The following is a 15,100-nucleotide window of genomic DNA, read 5'->3' on the forward strand; positions in this document are numbered from 1 at the left end:
TGGCTGAGTTACAGACACAAAGTAAGGCACAGAGCAATGAACAGGATAAATGAATATTCCTAACCATACTGAGGTTTTTCACGCATGTACGTATGCATGAACCACAGCGATATTATGCATCCTGTTATGTTAAAATAAACAAATTTAGAAGGTAAGCAGTGAAGATCCACATTTATTGCAATATGTAGAAATCACAAATATACTCTATAATCTGTGAGATTTAGAAAATGCCCATACACAATGAACCTTTTTTCCCTAAAATTCGACAGTACAAGACAGACCCCTTTATTGTTGATGTGTGCATATACGAAATTGGAAGGTTCTCTATAAGAGTTGTTAGAGTGCTCCAGTGCGCTGTACAGTGGGCCTACTTTTCCTTTGAATAAGCCGAAAGCCCCAAAGAAAACAGAGTTGCGTTGGTGCAATATCGAACAAGAAACGCCACTCAAGGCAACCTTTCACAATCACTTTTCAGGGCAGCAGCCTATTTCCTGTCTGACAGATACTTTTAGCTGCTGTTGGCTAATGTAAACTAGGTATTCGTTATGGTCTGCTGGCTTTATGTACGTCGTTGTATTTACTTTCCATCTTTCAAGTGGTACTGCTGCATCAAGGGAATTAGCTTTGCAAGAAAAATGGTGTGCAGTAAATGTAATACTACTGTGACAGTCGAAATGGCCAATGAAAGTGTTTAACTTATGACGTGTTTTAATATAATGAAGGTACCCAATGCGTAACAGAGAGGTGAGAAACTAGGGTGAAAATGTTCTGCAATGCTCCAATTTCAGCTGTCCTCACAAAGAGAATCTATTTTCCGAACACCAGTCCTGCAACATTCCCTTTGTATTACATTGTGTGGTTTTGTATACATTGTCTGTCATTGCTTGCTGAAACCTACGAGCTATACAAAGCGTATTTTCCCAAGCAGCGGCATAGCTAAAAATAAATAGTTCGATTGAACTGGCTTCTTTACCGAATGTGACTTGCATTGCATTGCCCTTGAGATTCATACATTTCTATACTGCAGGCACCTATGAAGCGACATGGCTATCCCTTCTGCTGCTGGGTAAGGCGCAATAACTCAAGACGTGGCACTCCATAAATGAAAAACATTTTCTGCATTTGTACAGGTCCGGCGACCAAGAAAGCCAGGGTGCCCCTGGTAAGCATACGGCTGCTGGAATCATTAGTTCCTTTTTAAACCACATGAGGTAGACCTAACAAGAGTTAACACAAAGGTTGCTTATTCGGATTGGCTACGTCTGTGCCCCTACCAGTAACTGCCAACACATACAATAATAGTGAGTAGTAAAAAACACATATGTACAGGTGTGTGCAGTCATGAGCAAGAGTTTGGGGAACAAATGTTGTCGACAAGTCTTTTTATGCTTGAAGCATGGGCATGCTTGGTGAAATGAAGCCCTCTGCCTTAAGTGCCCATATCTCACTGTTCCGTGAAAGCAATGTACATTGTATTGAGATGTGCTAGAACTAATTTTTCGCGGTTTGCGGTGTGCAAACATTTGCTCGCGACTTCACGCAAGTAAAATGAAACATCTTCACGTAGAAAACAGCGCTACGAGACGGGACAAAGAAAGGGCACAAACACGGCGCTCTTGTCCTCATGCGTACGTTTTATGCATCGGGTTGAAAGTAATTTTTGCACAACAGCAAACATACTTGAGAAAGTGAACATGTACAGGAATGTCAAACTGAGAAAAAAATACATCAGAATTCTGTAAATTTTATGTGACCAAAGGAAAGCGAAAGTAACTGTTCACTTAATGAAATGACACAGATGTGCATCAGCGTTATTTTCAAATACTCTTGGGATACTTGAAATGAATGCAGCATAAAGCCGACGCTTGGGCAAGTTGGTCTGGCAAGCTTGAAAATAATTTGCACCATGTTAATTTCGAAACTGCCGGACTCTTCTAGTTGAGGCGCAGTTCTTAGATGGGCTGTTAAGAACAAAAATGCGCATAAGCTTAAACATAAATGTATAATATCTGAATGCAGTAAATTAACATTACCTTCAGATGAGAACACTCTGACTGCTGCAATGCACTAAGTGCTTTTCAAACTACCTTAAAATACATTAGTGCAAGCTCTCTGCAACCACCCACTCACAAGAACTTTTTGAAAATCCTATTGTGTGGGAGGCTGCAAGGCTGTGTGTCACGCATGATCATGAGGCCACAAGGCTGTATGTTATGCATGATCATTGCATTAAAAAGCAATGTGGAATGTTCGAGTTTGACTAGGTGGATCCGACTGTAGTAAATGCCACTTCAACAACAATGCATTTAGCGACCGTAAAATGACACAAGACTTGTGTGCGACTGTAGATACAAGTTATGTCATTTCTAAATATAGGTCAGCCACATCAGACCAGAACCACTCCGCGGCGGCGGCAGCAACCACAGAACAACAGACGTGAGTAAACAAGTACTGCCTATAAAAGTTCCCGACAGTAAAGTACAGAATGCAGCAGTGCTATCCTATGCAGTCCAGATAAAGCAAAGTGCGAGCAGCTGATCAATGCTAGGCTGCTTAAAGATACATATATAGAGTGCATGAAAGCCATTTGTACAGGATGAAATTGCTCGACTTTGATGCACTCGCGAGGACTGCTACGGTTGAATGAGTAAAATTTCGTTAGCAGTGTAAGCCCTATCGTGTAACGCAGCAGACCGACCTTTCACTAACACACCAATTGAATAACATTAGTAGTTGTAATCTTGCAGATTACATTAACAAATTACTTCAGTGAAAACATTGCTGATATCAATACGTTAAGACCGCTGCGGCGCTCCCAAAAACGCTCCTGAAGGGAGTGTGCAAGTGCGCAAGTGTGCACATGTGCCCAGTTCTTGCACTGCTGCCCTTTCTTTCGGTGGCCGAAAACTGTTGCGCACTGGCGCGTTCTGAATGTCCAAGATTGTGCAATTTTAGCGGCACAATGTCTCGCTGTCCTGAGGCATATATTGCTGCCGGGCACAATCACATTGGATCACACAATAAATAAGCAACATTTGGTAGCCTATATGTTCCCGTAGCAATAAGCACAAAAAAGCAAATATGGTCAAGCACATCAGTCTCGCACTGAAATAAAACAAGAACTGAATGTTGAGTACACTTCCATGGAGCTACCATAGCTTATCAGAACGCAGTCATAGTAGCGATCACCAAAATATTTCCTGAGCCTCACAACCTCCTAGAAGTCGCTTGCTTTGCAACTAAAGCACGCCATTATTCCACCTGCTGGGTGAACCATGGTACAGATGCATTAAAGAGCACAAGTAGACGCACGGTAGAGTTAATTACCTGCACAGCTGCAAATAATTCAGCAAAAGCGTGAGCAAAGTGCTGCAGATATGAGAAACTATTGACATTGCAAGGAAGCTTGCTCAGGTAAATGGTACATGAAAATACATAAACAGTTTGTACAGAGAGCTCCATTGTAAGGGAATACAGGCAGGCAGCGGGATAACATTATACTACAGGAGACAAAGCAGAGAAAAGTGCACATATGAAACAGTAAGGGTCGTATTTCACAGAGATACGTGCTCCAGAGTTTACAGAAGTTCATTTATGCTGTGCGTGTCCTTCTTCAGCAACAAAGTAAAAAATGAAAAAAATGGCCCACGGTGCTGGCTTCGCAGCTACTGGGTTGCAGCACCAAGCATGAAAGGAGTTTAGATTGCCGACCACGGCAGCTACTCTGTGAGCGGAAAATGCGAGGTTGCTGGGCACTTTGCTTTCAGAGCGCAATAAATGGAACACATTTTCATACTGAAGTGCAAGGAACTACAGCACAATATGCTGCTCAAAGCCTGAAGTGCATGCACACCAGTAGCCGCCGTACAATTGAAAGTTTTCCAGTCATTGTGATGTACTTTTCAATTTGACTTGTGCAGTGAAGAGCCCGGAACAGTCACTGGTAGTCCCTGTTCATCTGTCACCCTTGCTTGAGCCACAGAGCACATGATGATGACTGTCCGTTGTCATGTCATTACTGGAACGTAGAAAAAGTACAAATGGTCATTACAGCAGTGGTGTTCACGAAAGTGCACAGGTGATGCAATGAGGTGCTAAGAACTTTTGCTCTTGTATTTTCAGAGGTATCTGAAATGTTTGAGGAAGTCCTGACGACGCAAAGGAAGCTCCTGAGGGCGCAAAGGCGGACTGCGACAGCTCTGGAAAGAATTGTTCAATTAAAATTGTACAAATATAATGTTCATTTTGAGGGCAACGTGGTTGTGCCTAATTCTGAACAGCAGAATTAAAACTTTGTTGAATTGAATGTGTGACTATGTGAGAAGCTGACCAAAAATGAGTACACAATGCTAAAACAAATTGTGTATTTACACAAGTTTAATGTGTTGGCGTGTGAGAATCTAATGTGGGTGAACCAACTATCTCTGTGTTTTTCTGTAATACGCTTGTACACTGTAATACACTGTAGAATACGTTTTGTCAATACACGTCTTCATCTAAGCAGTTGCAAGCACCCACCTTTAATTTCTCGCCAACATCATAAACTTGAATACTGCAAGTAAAGTGCACACATACGACACAAAAAGAAGCACACTGTTCTCTTGCAATAATACCCTCCAACGGCCTGCAATATGTGTACCAAACTATGTGTATTTGTCAGGTCTCTTCAGTGTACTTCTGGCCTCACGACTACTCTGTCTTACCAGCGAAACAGCTGTAAGAATCAATTTCCTAACGTATTCTTCAATCTTCAAAGCCTTGTCTTAGTGCAAAGCAATTCATGTGACATATATGTAGCATCACTGCTGTAGGAAGTGCAATGTGGACCTGTTGAAATGGCATAGCCTCTATTGGCAGACAAGCAACATGCACTGGCAGAGGGTATACCAATGTAGTGTACATTGTTATAAGATGCCTCCATGACCAACTGAAAGCTTCCTGATGAAATTCCAGGAGTTTGAACACTTGCTAAAGGGAACAAATTGTGCAGGTGCCACACTCTTACATAACGTATTTCAGTGGAGCCCACTGTGCTTGGGTAGTGCCAACAGACATTTCATGATTGAACATATTACTGAATGAAGTGCAACGATACACATAGTAGAAAATATCTGCCATTTGGTGAAAATGTCACGAGCATAGGCGTGCGCACAGGGGGGGCAGGGGTGGCGGCCGACCCCCCCTAATATACTAAGAAGGGGGGCGCAAAATCTGCCTCATACATCGACTTACAAGGCATGGGGGTGCGCTGCAATGATCCTTCGCCCCCCCCCCCCCCCTGATGGGGAACCCTGCGCACGCCTATGGTCACGAGCATGTGCTCAGATAATATTGTTATGAAGTGTCACTGCCAGGGGGAATCGAGAGAAGCAGAAGAGGAAGAGAACGATGACGCCGCTCCTGCGATCACCACGGTCTTTTTTGTGCCTCGGTGCTCATTAAATGCCCCATAAACATCTCATGTGCACGTAACAATATTATTCACTCTTATTACTTATTTGAAGGCAACAAAACGGAAATTATCCGTTCGTGATATTTCTCTTGATTGTCTTAGATATATGCACTTTGTAAGAGATTTTGGCAGCCCGTGTGCATTGCGTGTTAGATTTTTTCAACATGAGAAGAGATTTTGGCAGCCCGTGTGCATTGCGTGTTAGATTTTTTCAACATGAGGACTTCAAAACCCATTGTTTTTTACACCTTAGAAAGAATCAAAAGCTCATCTTGCAGTGGATGGTGCAATATTGTCTGGCTATATTACTCTAAGGCCCTCTAGGCTCTGACGCCCCCGATATTGTGGAGATACCAATTACACGTCTCTGTTCTACATAACCAATAAAGAATATAATAATAATAATAATATCTGGGGTTTAACATCCCAAAACCACGATATGATTATGAGAGACGCCGTAGTGGAGGGCTCCGGAAGTTTCGACCACCTGGGGTTCGTTAACGTGCACCTAAATCTAAGTACACGGGTCTCAAACATTTTCGCCTCCATCGAAAATGCAGCCGTTGCGGCCGGCATTCGATCCCGCGACCTTCGGGTCAGCAGTTGAACGCCATAACCACTAGACCACCGTGGCGGGGCACCAATAAAGGATAGGATGACGTGGTTTAACACAGCAAATGCCTGTAAGTCACCAATGCAGTGCACGCTGTGCGAGGAAAGCTGAAAGGAAAGAAATGTCTGTATGGTTTATTTTCCCTATAGACTGCACGGCATGTACAAACTGACCAGACAGTAGTCTGCCTCGACAAGTGATCGACAAGTTTTTCGGGCGGGGGGGGGCGGGGGGAGGGGGTCAATCATACTTTGTGTATGTTCGTGCCTGCGTTTGTATGTGTGTGTGTGTATACATACGCGAGTAAAATTGAAAAAGGTCGGGTGGGGAGGGGGGTTGGTTGAGTTACCCAACCCCCCCTCTGCCACGCCCCTGATCGCAAACTATTGTGACCAGTTAACTTTTGCCAGCTACACTAAAGCATTAACTGTGACTAGGAAGATGGAGACAACAACATGAACCGGTAAAATTTTGTTTATATATTGTGTAAGGAAAGCAAAAGTTTAGCTGCCATACCGTCTGCACAGCCAATGAATGCATGGCCTCGATAACCCGGCGACGTACGGCAATCCCAGCTGCTGTGTCTTCTTGCATGCGTGGTGGCTCAGGGTCATCCCCGCCCTCGTCGAAAACAGGGTCATCTAGGGAACAACGATAACTATGTGTATATATAAAGAAGCAGCATGAAAAAGCGACACAATTCCATGTGGCAAGACATTTCGCAAATATAAACTTGACACGAAAAAAGCTATAAATGTGAGCTCATACCAGCTTATGCAGCAAAACAGCAATTGCAATGAGTGTACAACAATTCACTGCTAGTAGCAAGCTTCAAGCACAGCAGAAAATGTGCTAATTATGGGCATTCTTTGGCGCAACTCAACTGAAACGTTAATTCACAGGCATGTTTATAACAGCATTTATGGTGTGAGCAAGTGGCTAGATTTCACATATGAAATGTGAAAATGCTGCCTCATGAACTGTGATAAGGTTTGGCGAATAGAGGTGGTTATGCACCAGCAACACTTACAGCCATACTTTCTCACAGCATCTGCACAGGTGCAGCGAAATTACCGAACGCTGAATCACCTAGTTGTCACTATTAGCCATGATAACTCTTTTCATGTACGCTTCAACACACCGTGGCATTGCCGAGTGCCAATTGTACTTAGATATTGAGAGGTTGAGAAATTCCGAGTGCATGAAAATTAGCATTCGTTATACTCACAGCTATTTTTTCAAAGTGAACCCACATTCTTTACCGATTCAAAACTAGCCAAAACATATCCCACTTGAGCTAAGGGCAGTAAAAGTAGATGCAAGTAATCACGCTCGTGAGAACTGCTACGACGTTCTCATTTAACCAACTAAATGCAACAGAACTTTCGTGGAAATTTAAATAGGCGCATCAGGAATCTGTCAAAACAAAAATTCCTGAAATTGAAGCATAAATTGGTTACGTAAGCATGTTTTTCGTGCATGCTGACCAGGCTTCTTGTGCTGTTGCAGAAATGACACACTCTTCACGCGTCTTGCGCGACCTTTTTTAAAACGGCTACCAGTAACAGCCTTGTGGCTGCAATAAAAATGAGTGTTCTCAAAATCGCTGTTGCTGGAATATAAGCATGAATTATAGCCACTATCACAATAGTTTATCACACACTGACAAAGTCCCAGCAAGTTAATACTATACCCAAACCACAGTCAGTACCTACACCTCAGAAAGAGTACAAAAAGTTCGTCAGCTATCCGATCTGCAATGCTGAAGCGTACAGAGGGTGGATGTGGAGCGCTTTCAATTGTCCTGTTAACTTCGAATTAGTCTGAAGTCACGTTCCTCAATAGGCTGCTCTGCAAAGTGAGGCTTCATGCAGCAGTTTTCCCCTATTCCAGCCACGTATCCAAAAGCATGTTATTGCGCATAATGCAACTGTCGAACTAAACTTCGGGACCAGGAAACACGCCTTGCCTGCCATGCTTTGACACATCATGGGCAGCAGCAGCGCTGAGAGCAAAAGGTACTGATAATTTCATCCACATCAAGTGAACATGAAAGTAGCCAAGGCACTTTTCTACCACCACCTGCCCGAAAAAGAAGCCAAACTGGTGCACAGTAGTCAAACCTGGCAGCCCTGATCCGGGGAACACTAGACACCACAAGATAGTTTGCGGTCCATACAGCACCATGTTTCTTGCCCTTCGTAAATGAAAGTATGTGAACATTTGTAAACGGCCTAAATTAATGCCATAGTGGAAGGTAATGCAGTACAAAAACTGCAACAGTAAAAACATTTCATTCTTTTTCTATTCATAAAAATTCGGCAGATTCCCCGCCTTGTGGGAATCGGTTTCATGCAGAGCAGGCAGTCAGTAGTTCTATGCTGCATTTTTGGACTATCGACGTGTTTTTGTAAATGGAGGAGTTGTGCGCACAACGTGAGCTTACCAAGCACACCGACTACACTGACGTTTAGTTAGTAACTTATGGTCTGACGTAGTATCAGCACTCACATTAGAGCACAGACATTTGTCTTATCAAAACAGAGCGCATGCGAAGGTGCGATGACGTGAATTTGATACGTAACTTTCGTTAGCATATTCCTCCGTGGTCTAGTAACGCTTCAATATAGCTTGCCGAATCAGGAATACAAATGTAATGTTTCTTGGACTGCTATAAAAGCGGAACCAACACTGAAACCACAATTGATGTCGACCCGACATGACCCATGGATCATAGCAGTACATATGTAGTGTTTATTGCTTTGTTATAAAATTAGACACATATCACTACAATCAAAATTCACGTTGCACCGACCTAGCGCTTGCATAGGGTCTTTTTTCAGAGCAGTTTCTAGACCTGGCGTGGCTCTGCGGCAGCATACCTGACTGCCACGCAGAATACTTGGCTTCGATGCCTGCTGGGATCCTAATTTTTAATTTTTATTCTTTGCATTCTTCGGGTCAACGCTGCCCGTGTCGGTTTTTCTTCGGGTCAACGCTGCCCGTGTCGGTTTTCGGCATTTAAATGCTATAGCATTTAAATGACCGATGTATGTGCTCGCCATTCTTGGGTAGACATAAACTGTCAATCACCTATGGCGCATACCCGTAAACCACGGGCCGTGGTACATGGGTACGTGCCACACGTGTCTGGAGGAAATGGTTTGATGACGTACGCGACAGGATTTTCGCGTTATTCATGTCACGACCAGACAGTCATATTCGTCAAACCTTCTTACCCTCCCATGCCAATTTTGGTCTACAGCAAGTTAAGGAAGCGAGCACGAGAGCACCCAGATGTAGGCGGCTGGCTGGCTGGCTGGATCGACAGACAGACAGACAGACATTCGTCAAACCTTCTTACCCTCCCATGCCAATTTTGGTCTACAGCAAGTTAAGGAAGCGAGCACGAGAGCACCCAGATGTAGGCGGCTGGCTGGCTGGCTGGATCGACAGACAGACAGAACAGACAGACAGACAGACAGACAGACAGACAGACAGACAGACAGACAGACAGACAGACAGACAGACAGATAGATAGATAGAAACGCTCAAAGTGCCCAGGGTTCGCTAAACACTACAACCACGGCAACCCAGAATGTGGCCAAAGGGTGTGCGAAATACTTATCAGTGACGTCTGCTATACACATACAACTTATACCTGAATGCCCAGTGACAATTAACTGCTGCCCCCCACCTCAAGCATGCATGTTCTGAAATACAATAGCAGTTCAGAAACTAAATGTTCATTGTCTTGCTTGCCCCATATATAGAGGCAAATGAGTTTAGACACCGCAGCATGCATTGTTTTTTTTTCAATTGCAAAGCGAGGCAGCAATGATCTGTAAACATTATAATGGCAAATATTAATAACATCACATGACATTTGCTAACGAATGCGATTGCTGTATGGATGCTGACTTTGCCAAATCAAAACCATGACCGTTAAGTAAAATACACACAGCCTAGCGGAAGTTTTCTCTCGCTACCCAGACCTAGGCACACTCATGTGGACATGCTGGTTTCCTCACAAAAGTTTACTTGTGCAACGTTGAACAAAGCGAAGCTGAATAAGGAGTGTACTTTGCGATAGACCACACAACTGTTTTGAAAGGACTGCTAGTTACACAATTTGCATAGGTGAAACTGACTGAAGACTGACAAGCTTCTACTTTATAACTGGTACATGTTTTTTGTAATGGGAAACCTTCCATATCATTTATTAACCAATTTCTGAATATCAGACTTCAAACTAATCCTGAAGCTCATGCCTGAAAAGACAGGCACATCTTTTGCGCCCACTTTAATAATGCCTTTACTAATCTGAAGCAACATTCACAGATGATGTCACTGCAATATTTGTCAGCATGGATTCAGCATGCTTACACCATTTTTGCTACCAAAGCCTAATGAACATTAAAATGAACACCGCATCGCAAAAGCTCTCACGCAGAAAAATGCTATCACAGCAAAGAAATTGTGTAGTGCAAAGTGGTGCGCTTGAGTTTGCCAAACAAATCGCAATGCTTTAACTGGAAACTGTGTATGAAAAGTAAAATGCTTATAGAAAGCTGTTCATGTGAACATAGGTGACTGTCACATCTGCTAATCTCCCTATTTTATAAATCTGTGAAATTCATTAATAATAATATTATTTGAGTTTTTACATCCCAAAACAGCGATACGATTATGGGAGACACCATAGTGCAGCGCTCCGGAACTTTCAACCATCTGGTGTTCTTTCAGGTGCACTACCATATTGCTCTACTCTACCATATTGCTCCCACCAAAATGTGCCTGCCACGGCCAGGAAAATCTGTGAAGTTCACTCACACCTGAAGCGACAATGATGAAGGCACAAGTCTAAAGAAAGTTGCATGACAAAGCGACAATACATGAAAATCCTGTTCCAGTGTTAAGCGTTTTATCTACTACACTCTCCCCGTTGCAACATTCCATTCCTGTACAGCGCGACCTTTTCTCTTCATACCCTCACTACTGCGGTACGCTACTAAAACTCGCATATGTTTTTATCAGTACAGCTATGTACCAATTTCTAAGCCTTAATGTACAGAAACTGGCAAATCATGTGCAGCAGTTTGAGCAAGTTCGATGTTTTCCTAAAGAATCAAGTTGTGAGGTAGGAGCTGACCGAGCTAATGATGAACTTTTCATTATGAGGAATAAAATATGTCATGTGGATAGCTTAAAAGCTTGAACAACATCACTTTCCTGAGCTGCACGGCAGTTGCTAATTGCTAGTGCATTTGTTGGTCATCAATATTTCTCCTAACGAAGTACTCTTTTGCCTAACACATTAATAAGGCTACTACAGCAACAACACTCACCATCAGTAGCGTCGAGGCCAATGCCATGCCGGACACACATGTTGTGCAGCACCGCACATGCCACCACTATTCTGGCGCACATTGATGGGCTATATTGCAGAACACCCCCGGATTGGTGCAGGCACCTGAAGCGTCCCTTGAGGATTCCAAAGGTTCGCTCAATGACCTGCCTCGTCCGGGTATGGGCTGCATTATAGCGTTGCTCCGCTGGGCCAGCCGCAGACCTTAGAGGGGTGAGCAGCCATGGCTCTAAGGCATACCCAGAGTCACCTTAACAGAGGAACAAGTGTGTATTCATGTCACATGTGATGGGTTGAAATAAACGTACTACTAAGGACATCGCATATAGCATGAAAACATGTATGGTGCGGAAATAACAAGGCATAACGTTCGAAAAATTATGGTATGGCTGGCAAATTGCACTATTACTGCATTTGAGTGGCGTCATGTTCAAACTGATGCTCTGTGTCCCTGCTAGTTGCAAACAGCAGTATATATATATATATATATATACATATATATATATATATATATATATATATATATATAAACACAGCCAAACTCCTTTATAAGAGACATTGCTGTAACACACATTTCGGTATAAGAGACATCAGTGTGCCTACATTAAAATAGGGATTGAGAAGAAAATGTAAACGTGGTACCCTGGTTATAAGAGGCAACTCATATCAAACACGAGAATTGCTTCCCCGTGCACGTCTCTTATAAATGGGTTCAACTGTGTGTGTGCGTGTCGCTCTCTCTCTCTATATATATATATATATATATATATATATATATAAAAATACAGAGAGACACACCAGTTCGCAGTAGTTTACTTCATAATGACAGTACAATTGACACCACTATGTGAGAATAATACAATCAGCCACTATTAAAAAAACAGTCTGAAGGCGTGCACATGAACTGCTGTTAGCTTTCTCATCTATATCTTTAAAAAGAACTTACCTAGCAACCAGCCGTCAGGCAATTCCCCTCTTTCGAAGCACCTCCGCAGGTCGCAGTTGGCCCAAACAAAGCTGTCGTGAGTGCTGCCGGGCCACCTTGACGTCAGCTGTGTGATTGCACCTTCAGCATTGCAGATAGCCTGTACATTGATCGAGTACAGGCCTTTCCTGTTCCTGAACACGTGTTCCTGGTCCTTAGGAGGCTTGATTTGCACATGTGTGCCATCTATGCATCCCAGGACCTTGGGGAACTGTGCGATCTGCGAGAAGGCTAAAAAGAAGATGAATAAACAGCTATTGAAAGTGCTTTTAAGACATATTAGGCAGCAACGTAATCATACCGTTCCGTTAAGCCCATCAAGTATGCTTACGCACCATGAAACACTGAAGCAGGCACGTAGGCAGGATTTTTTTTTCAGGGGGGGGCCCAAGGCCTAATTGTTCAAAAGAAAGTCTTTCCATGGCAAAAAGAGAAAAGTTGCCCGGGATAATGGAAGGCTGGTCAAAGTTCGGGGGGGGGGTGAAGGCCGGGCCCTCCTGGCACCCCCTCTTGCCTACGTGCCTGCACTGAAGTGCCACATAAGCTCTGCATATTTTGGTATGTTTTCGTAATCAAGTGTGTTACCCATCTCATGAATGATTAGCTTCTCAAGATGGTGTGTGATAGTGGAAATGAACATTTTGCAGCATAACCTTGTATTCTCGTGAAATACTGGTGCTGCCACAAGAACAACATTGCATGCAACTAATGACAGGAAACAAAGGCAATTTGTAAAAAGCTGATTCATGACTCCTGAAACGTTAATTCACCTAAATTACTTTCCCCAAAACTGTGACACTTCCTAGATAACAGAAAGGCACCAATTAATCTGAAAAAATTATGTGTAGGCCAAGCAACAACAAAAAATGCTCAACAATGCCAGCTGTAGAAACTTATACTTCGTACTTGATATTGTGTGCATTATCACTGGTACCAAGATGCATGGTATACTAGTAGTAACACATGTGTAATTCCAGAGATTTACATCGGTTAACATTAAGTCTGCAGCGCTAACAGAAAACTACAGCCGTTATGACACTACACGTCAAGCAACAAGTTTAGTTGCGAAAGTTCAACTCACCGATGGCGGAAGCATTAGCAGCCCTCAGTGTCGCCGGGAAGCGTATGTGCTCCGCAGCGAGCGAGCACAGGGCGTCAGTAACTTCTGCCACAACGCGCGACGCACTCGACTGGCTAACGCCAACCGTGTCCCCTACCGCCGTCTGGAAGCTCCCGCTTGCGAAAAAGCGCAAAGCGAGCAGGACTTGCACGTGCACTGGTAAGGCGTGAGACCGCGCCGTAGGTCGCTGCAGTCGAGGCTCGAGTGTCGTGCAGAGGGTCACGATATGCTGCCTCGGAAACCGGTAATTGCGCAGGTGCTGGTCCGGAACGTCATCCAAGGCTAGGCGCCGGCGGAACGTGCGCTCTCTCCGGAGGGAAGGTTGACGCTCACGAGCGATGGCAGCCATGAAGTACTCCATGGTGTCTCTGGCGAAAGTCAAGGGTGGCTGCTGCTGAGGCAGCCATATTTATAGCAGAACGCATTGGCGTGCGACTTCCGGTTCCGCGCGTTACGACGTTGGGTTTACCACATCAACCAGGAGAAGCAATAGGTTGGCAGACAAAAGCTACGCCAAATCCTTCAAGTTCGCCTAAAGCATCACGACAAATTTTTAGCACTAAAAACCTGCAATTACTTGCCTTAGGACACGTAGTCGTCAACGCCGTTGAGCTATTGACCTGTCACACAACCACAGCCTCTACACAAGCCTTGAATCTGTCATCACAGAACCACCGTTCGCCCTAGCTTCGCTACTTTCTCGAGCAAAGCGCATTCATCGAATATTGGCTTTAAAAAAAGAAGCGCATTGCTGAAACCGGAATCCAATAAACAGCGTCGCTTAGGAGTAACAGCGACTTTCCAGGATCACTTAAGTAACTTGCCCAAACAGTGCCGATGCCAGATACCACACTGCACGTGAACGAATAACTGGCAGGCGATGCGAACGAGCTGTTAACGGTATTCAAGCGCACTTTGCAGGCTCCGTAAGTCGGCTACGACGATGCGCTGGCGCCTATTTCCTCTTCACAAGCACGCCGAGGCACACGCTTCACGTTCCACTGCGCACCGAGAGACACTGCCGTTGGTTTTCGCACGGCTTGCACGCTCCGAAAGAGCAACGGAAGTCACAACACAGCGAGAAGCAACGGGATCCACAATACAGCGACAATAGAAGCGCATTGCTGAAACCGGAATCCAATAAACAGCGTCGCTGAAGAGTAACAGCGACTTTCCAGGATCACTCAAGTAACTTGCCCAAACGGTTCCGATGCCAGATACCACACTGCACGTGAACGAACAACTAGAAGGCGATGCGAACGAGCTGTTAACGGTATTCAAACGCACTTGGCAGACACCGTAAGTCGGCTACGACGATGCGCTGGCGCCTATTTCCTCTTTACAAGCACGCCGAGGCACACGCTTCCACGTTCCACTGAGCACAGAGAGACACTGCCGTTCGTTTTCGCACGGCTTGCACGGTCTGAAAGAGCAACGGGATCCACAATACTGCGACAAACGTTCGCGGAAATGACCACCCGCACTTGTTTACGCCGCCATGTTGTTCTTACAAACTGCGCAGCAAGGGGTAGGCGCTAAGACAACTTAGAAAAAGCTCTTTC

At 44.2% G+C, this 15,100-nt stretch overlaps 1 protein-coding gene across 1 annotated transcript; it reads right to left on the minus strand.

Annotated features, from left to right (window-relative positions):
• Nucleotides 1-2,638: 2,638 nt before the first annotated feature.
• LOC119393707 (putative nuclease HARBI1) lies at nucleotides 2,639-14,870 on the minus strand. Its single transcript, XM_037660829.2, has 5 exons — nucleotides 13,500-14,870; nucleotides 12,380-12,649; nucleotides 11,414-11,683; nucleotides 6,582-6,706; nucleotides 2,639-4,018 (listed from the first exon to the last, which is right to left on the minus strand). Exons 1-5 carry the CDS (start codon nucleotides 13,897-13,899, stop codon nucleotides 4,016-4,018), a joined length of 1,068 nt encoding a protein of 355 aa, XP_037516757.1. The 5' UTR covers nucleotides 13,900-14,870; the 3' UTR covers nucleotides 2,639-4,015.
• Between the last annotated feature and the right edge of the window lie 230 nt (nucleotides 14,871-15,100).

This window comes from Rhipicephalus sanguineus, chromosome 5 (genome assembly GCF_013339695.2).
Source record: "Rhipicephalus sanguineus isolate Rsan-2018 chromosome 5, BIME_Rsan_1.4, whole genome shotgun sequence".
NCBI lineage: Eukaryota > Metazoa > Arthropoda > Arachnida > Ixodida > Ixodidae > Rhipicephalus > Rhipicephalus sanguineus.

What these genes read in the sequence shown, in the direction of transcription:
- LOC119393707 (XM_037660829.2), bottom strand. Translation starts at nt 13,899, where the DNA reads ATGGAGTACTTCATGGCTGCCATCGCTCGTGAGCGTCAACCTTCCCTC. An exon ending in GCCTGACGGCTGGTTGCTAG is followed by an intron (nt 11,684 to 12,379) that starts GTAAGTTCTTTT and finishes TCCTCTGTTAAG; the next exon opens with GTGACTCTGGGTATGCCTTA. An exon ending in TGGCCTCGACGCTACTGATG is followed by an intron (nt 6,707 to 11,413) that starts GTGAGTGTTGTT and finishes GTTGTTCCCTAG; the next exon opens with ATGACCCTGTTTTCGACGAG.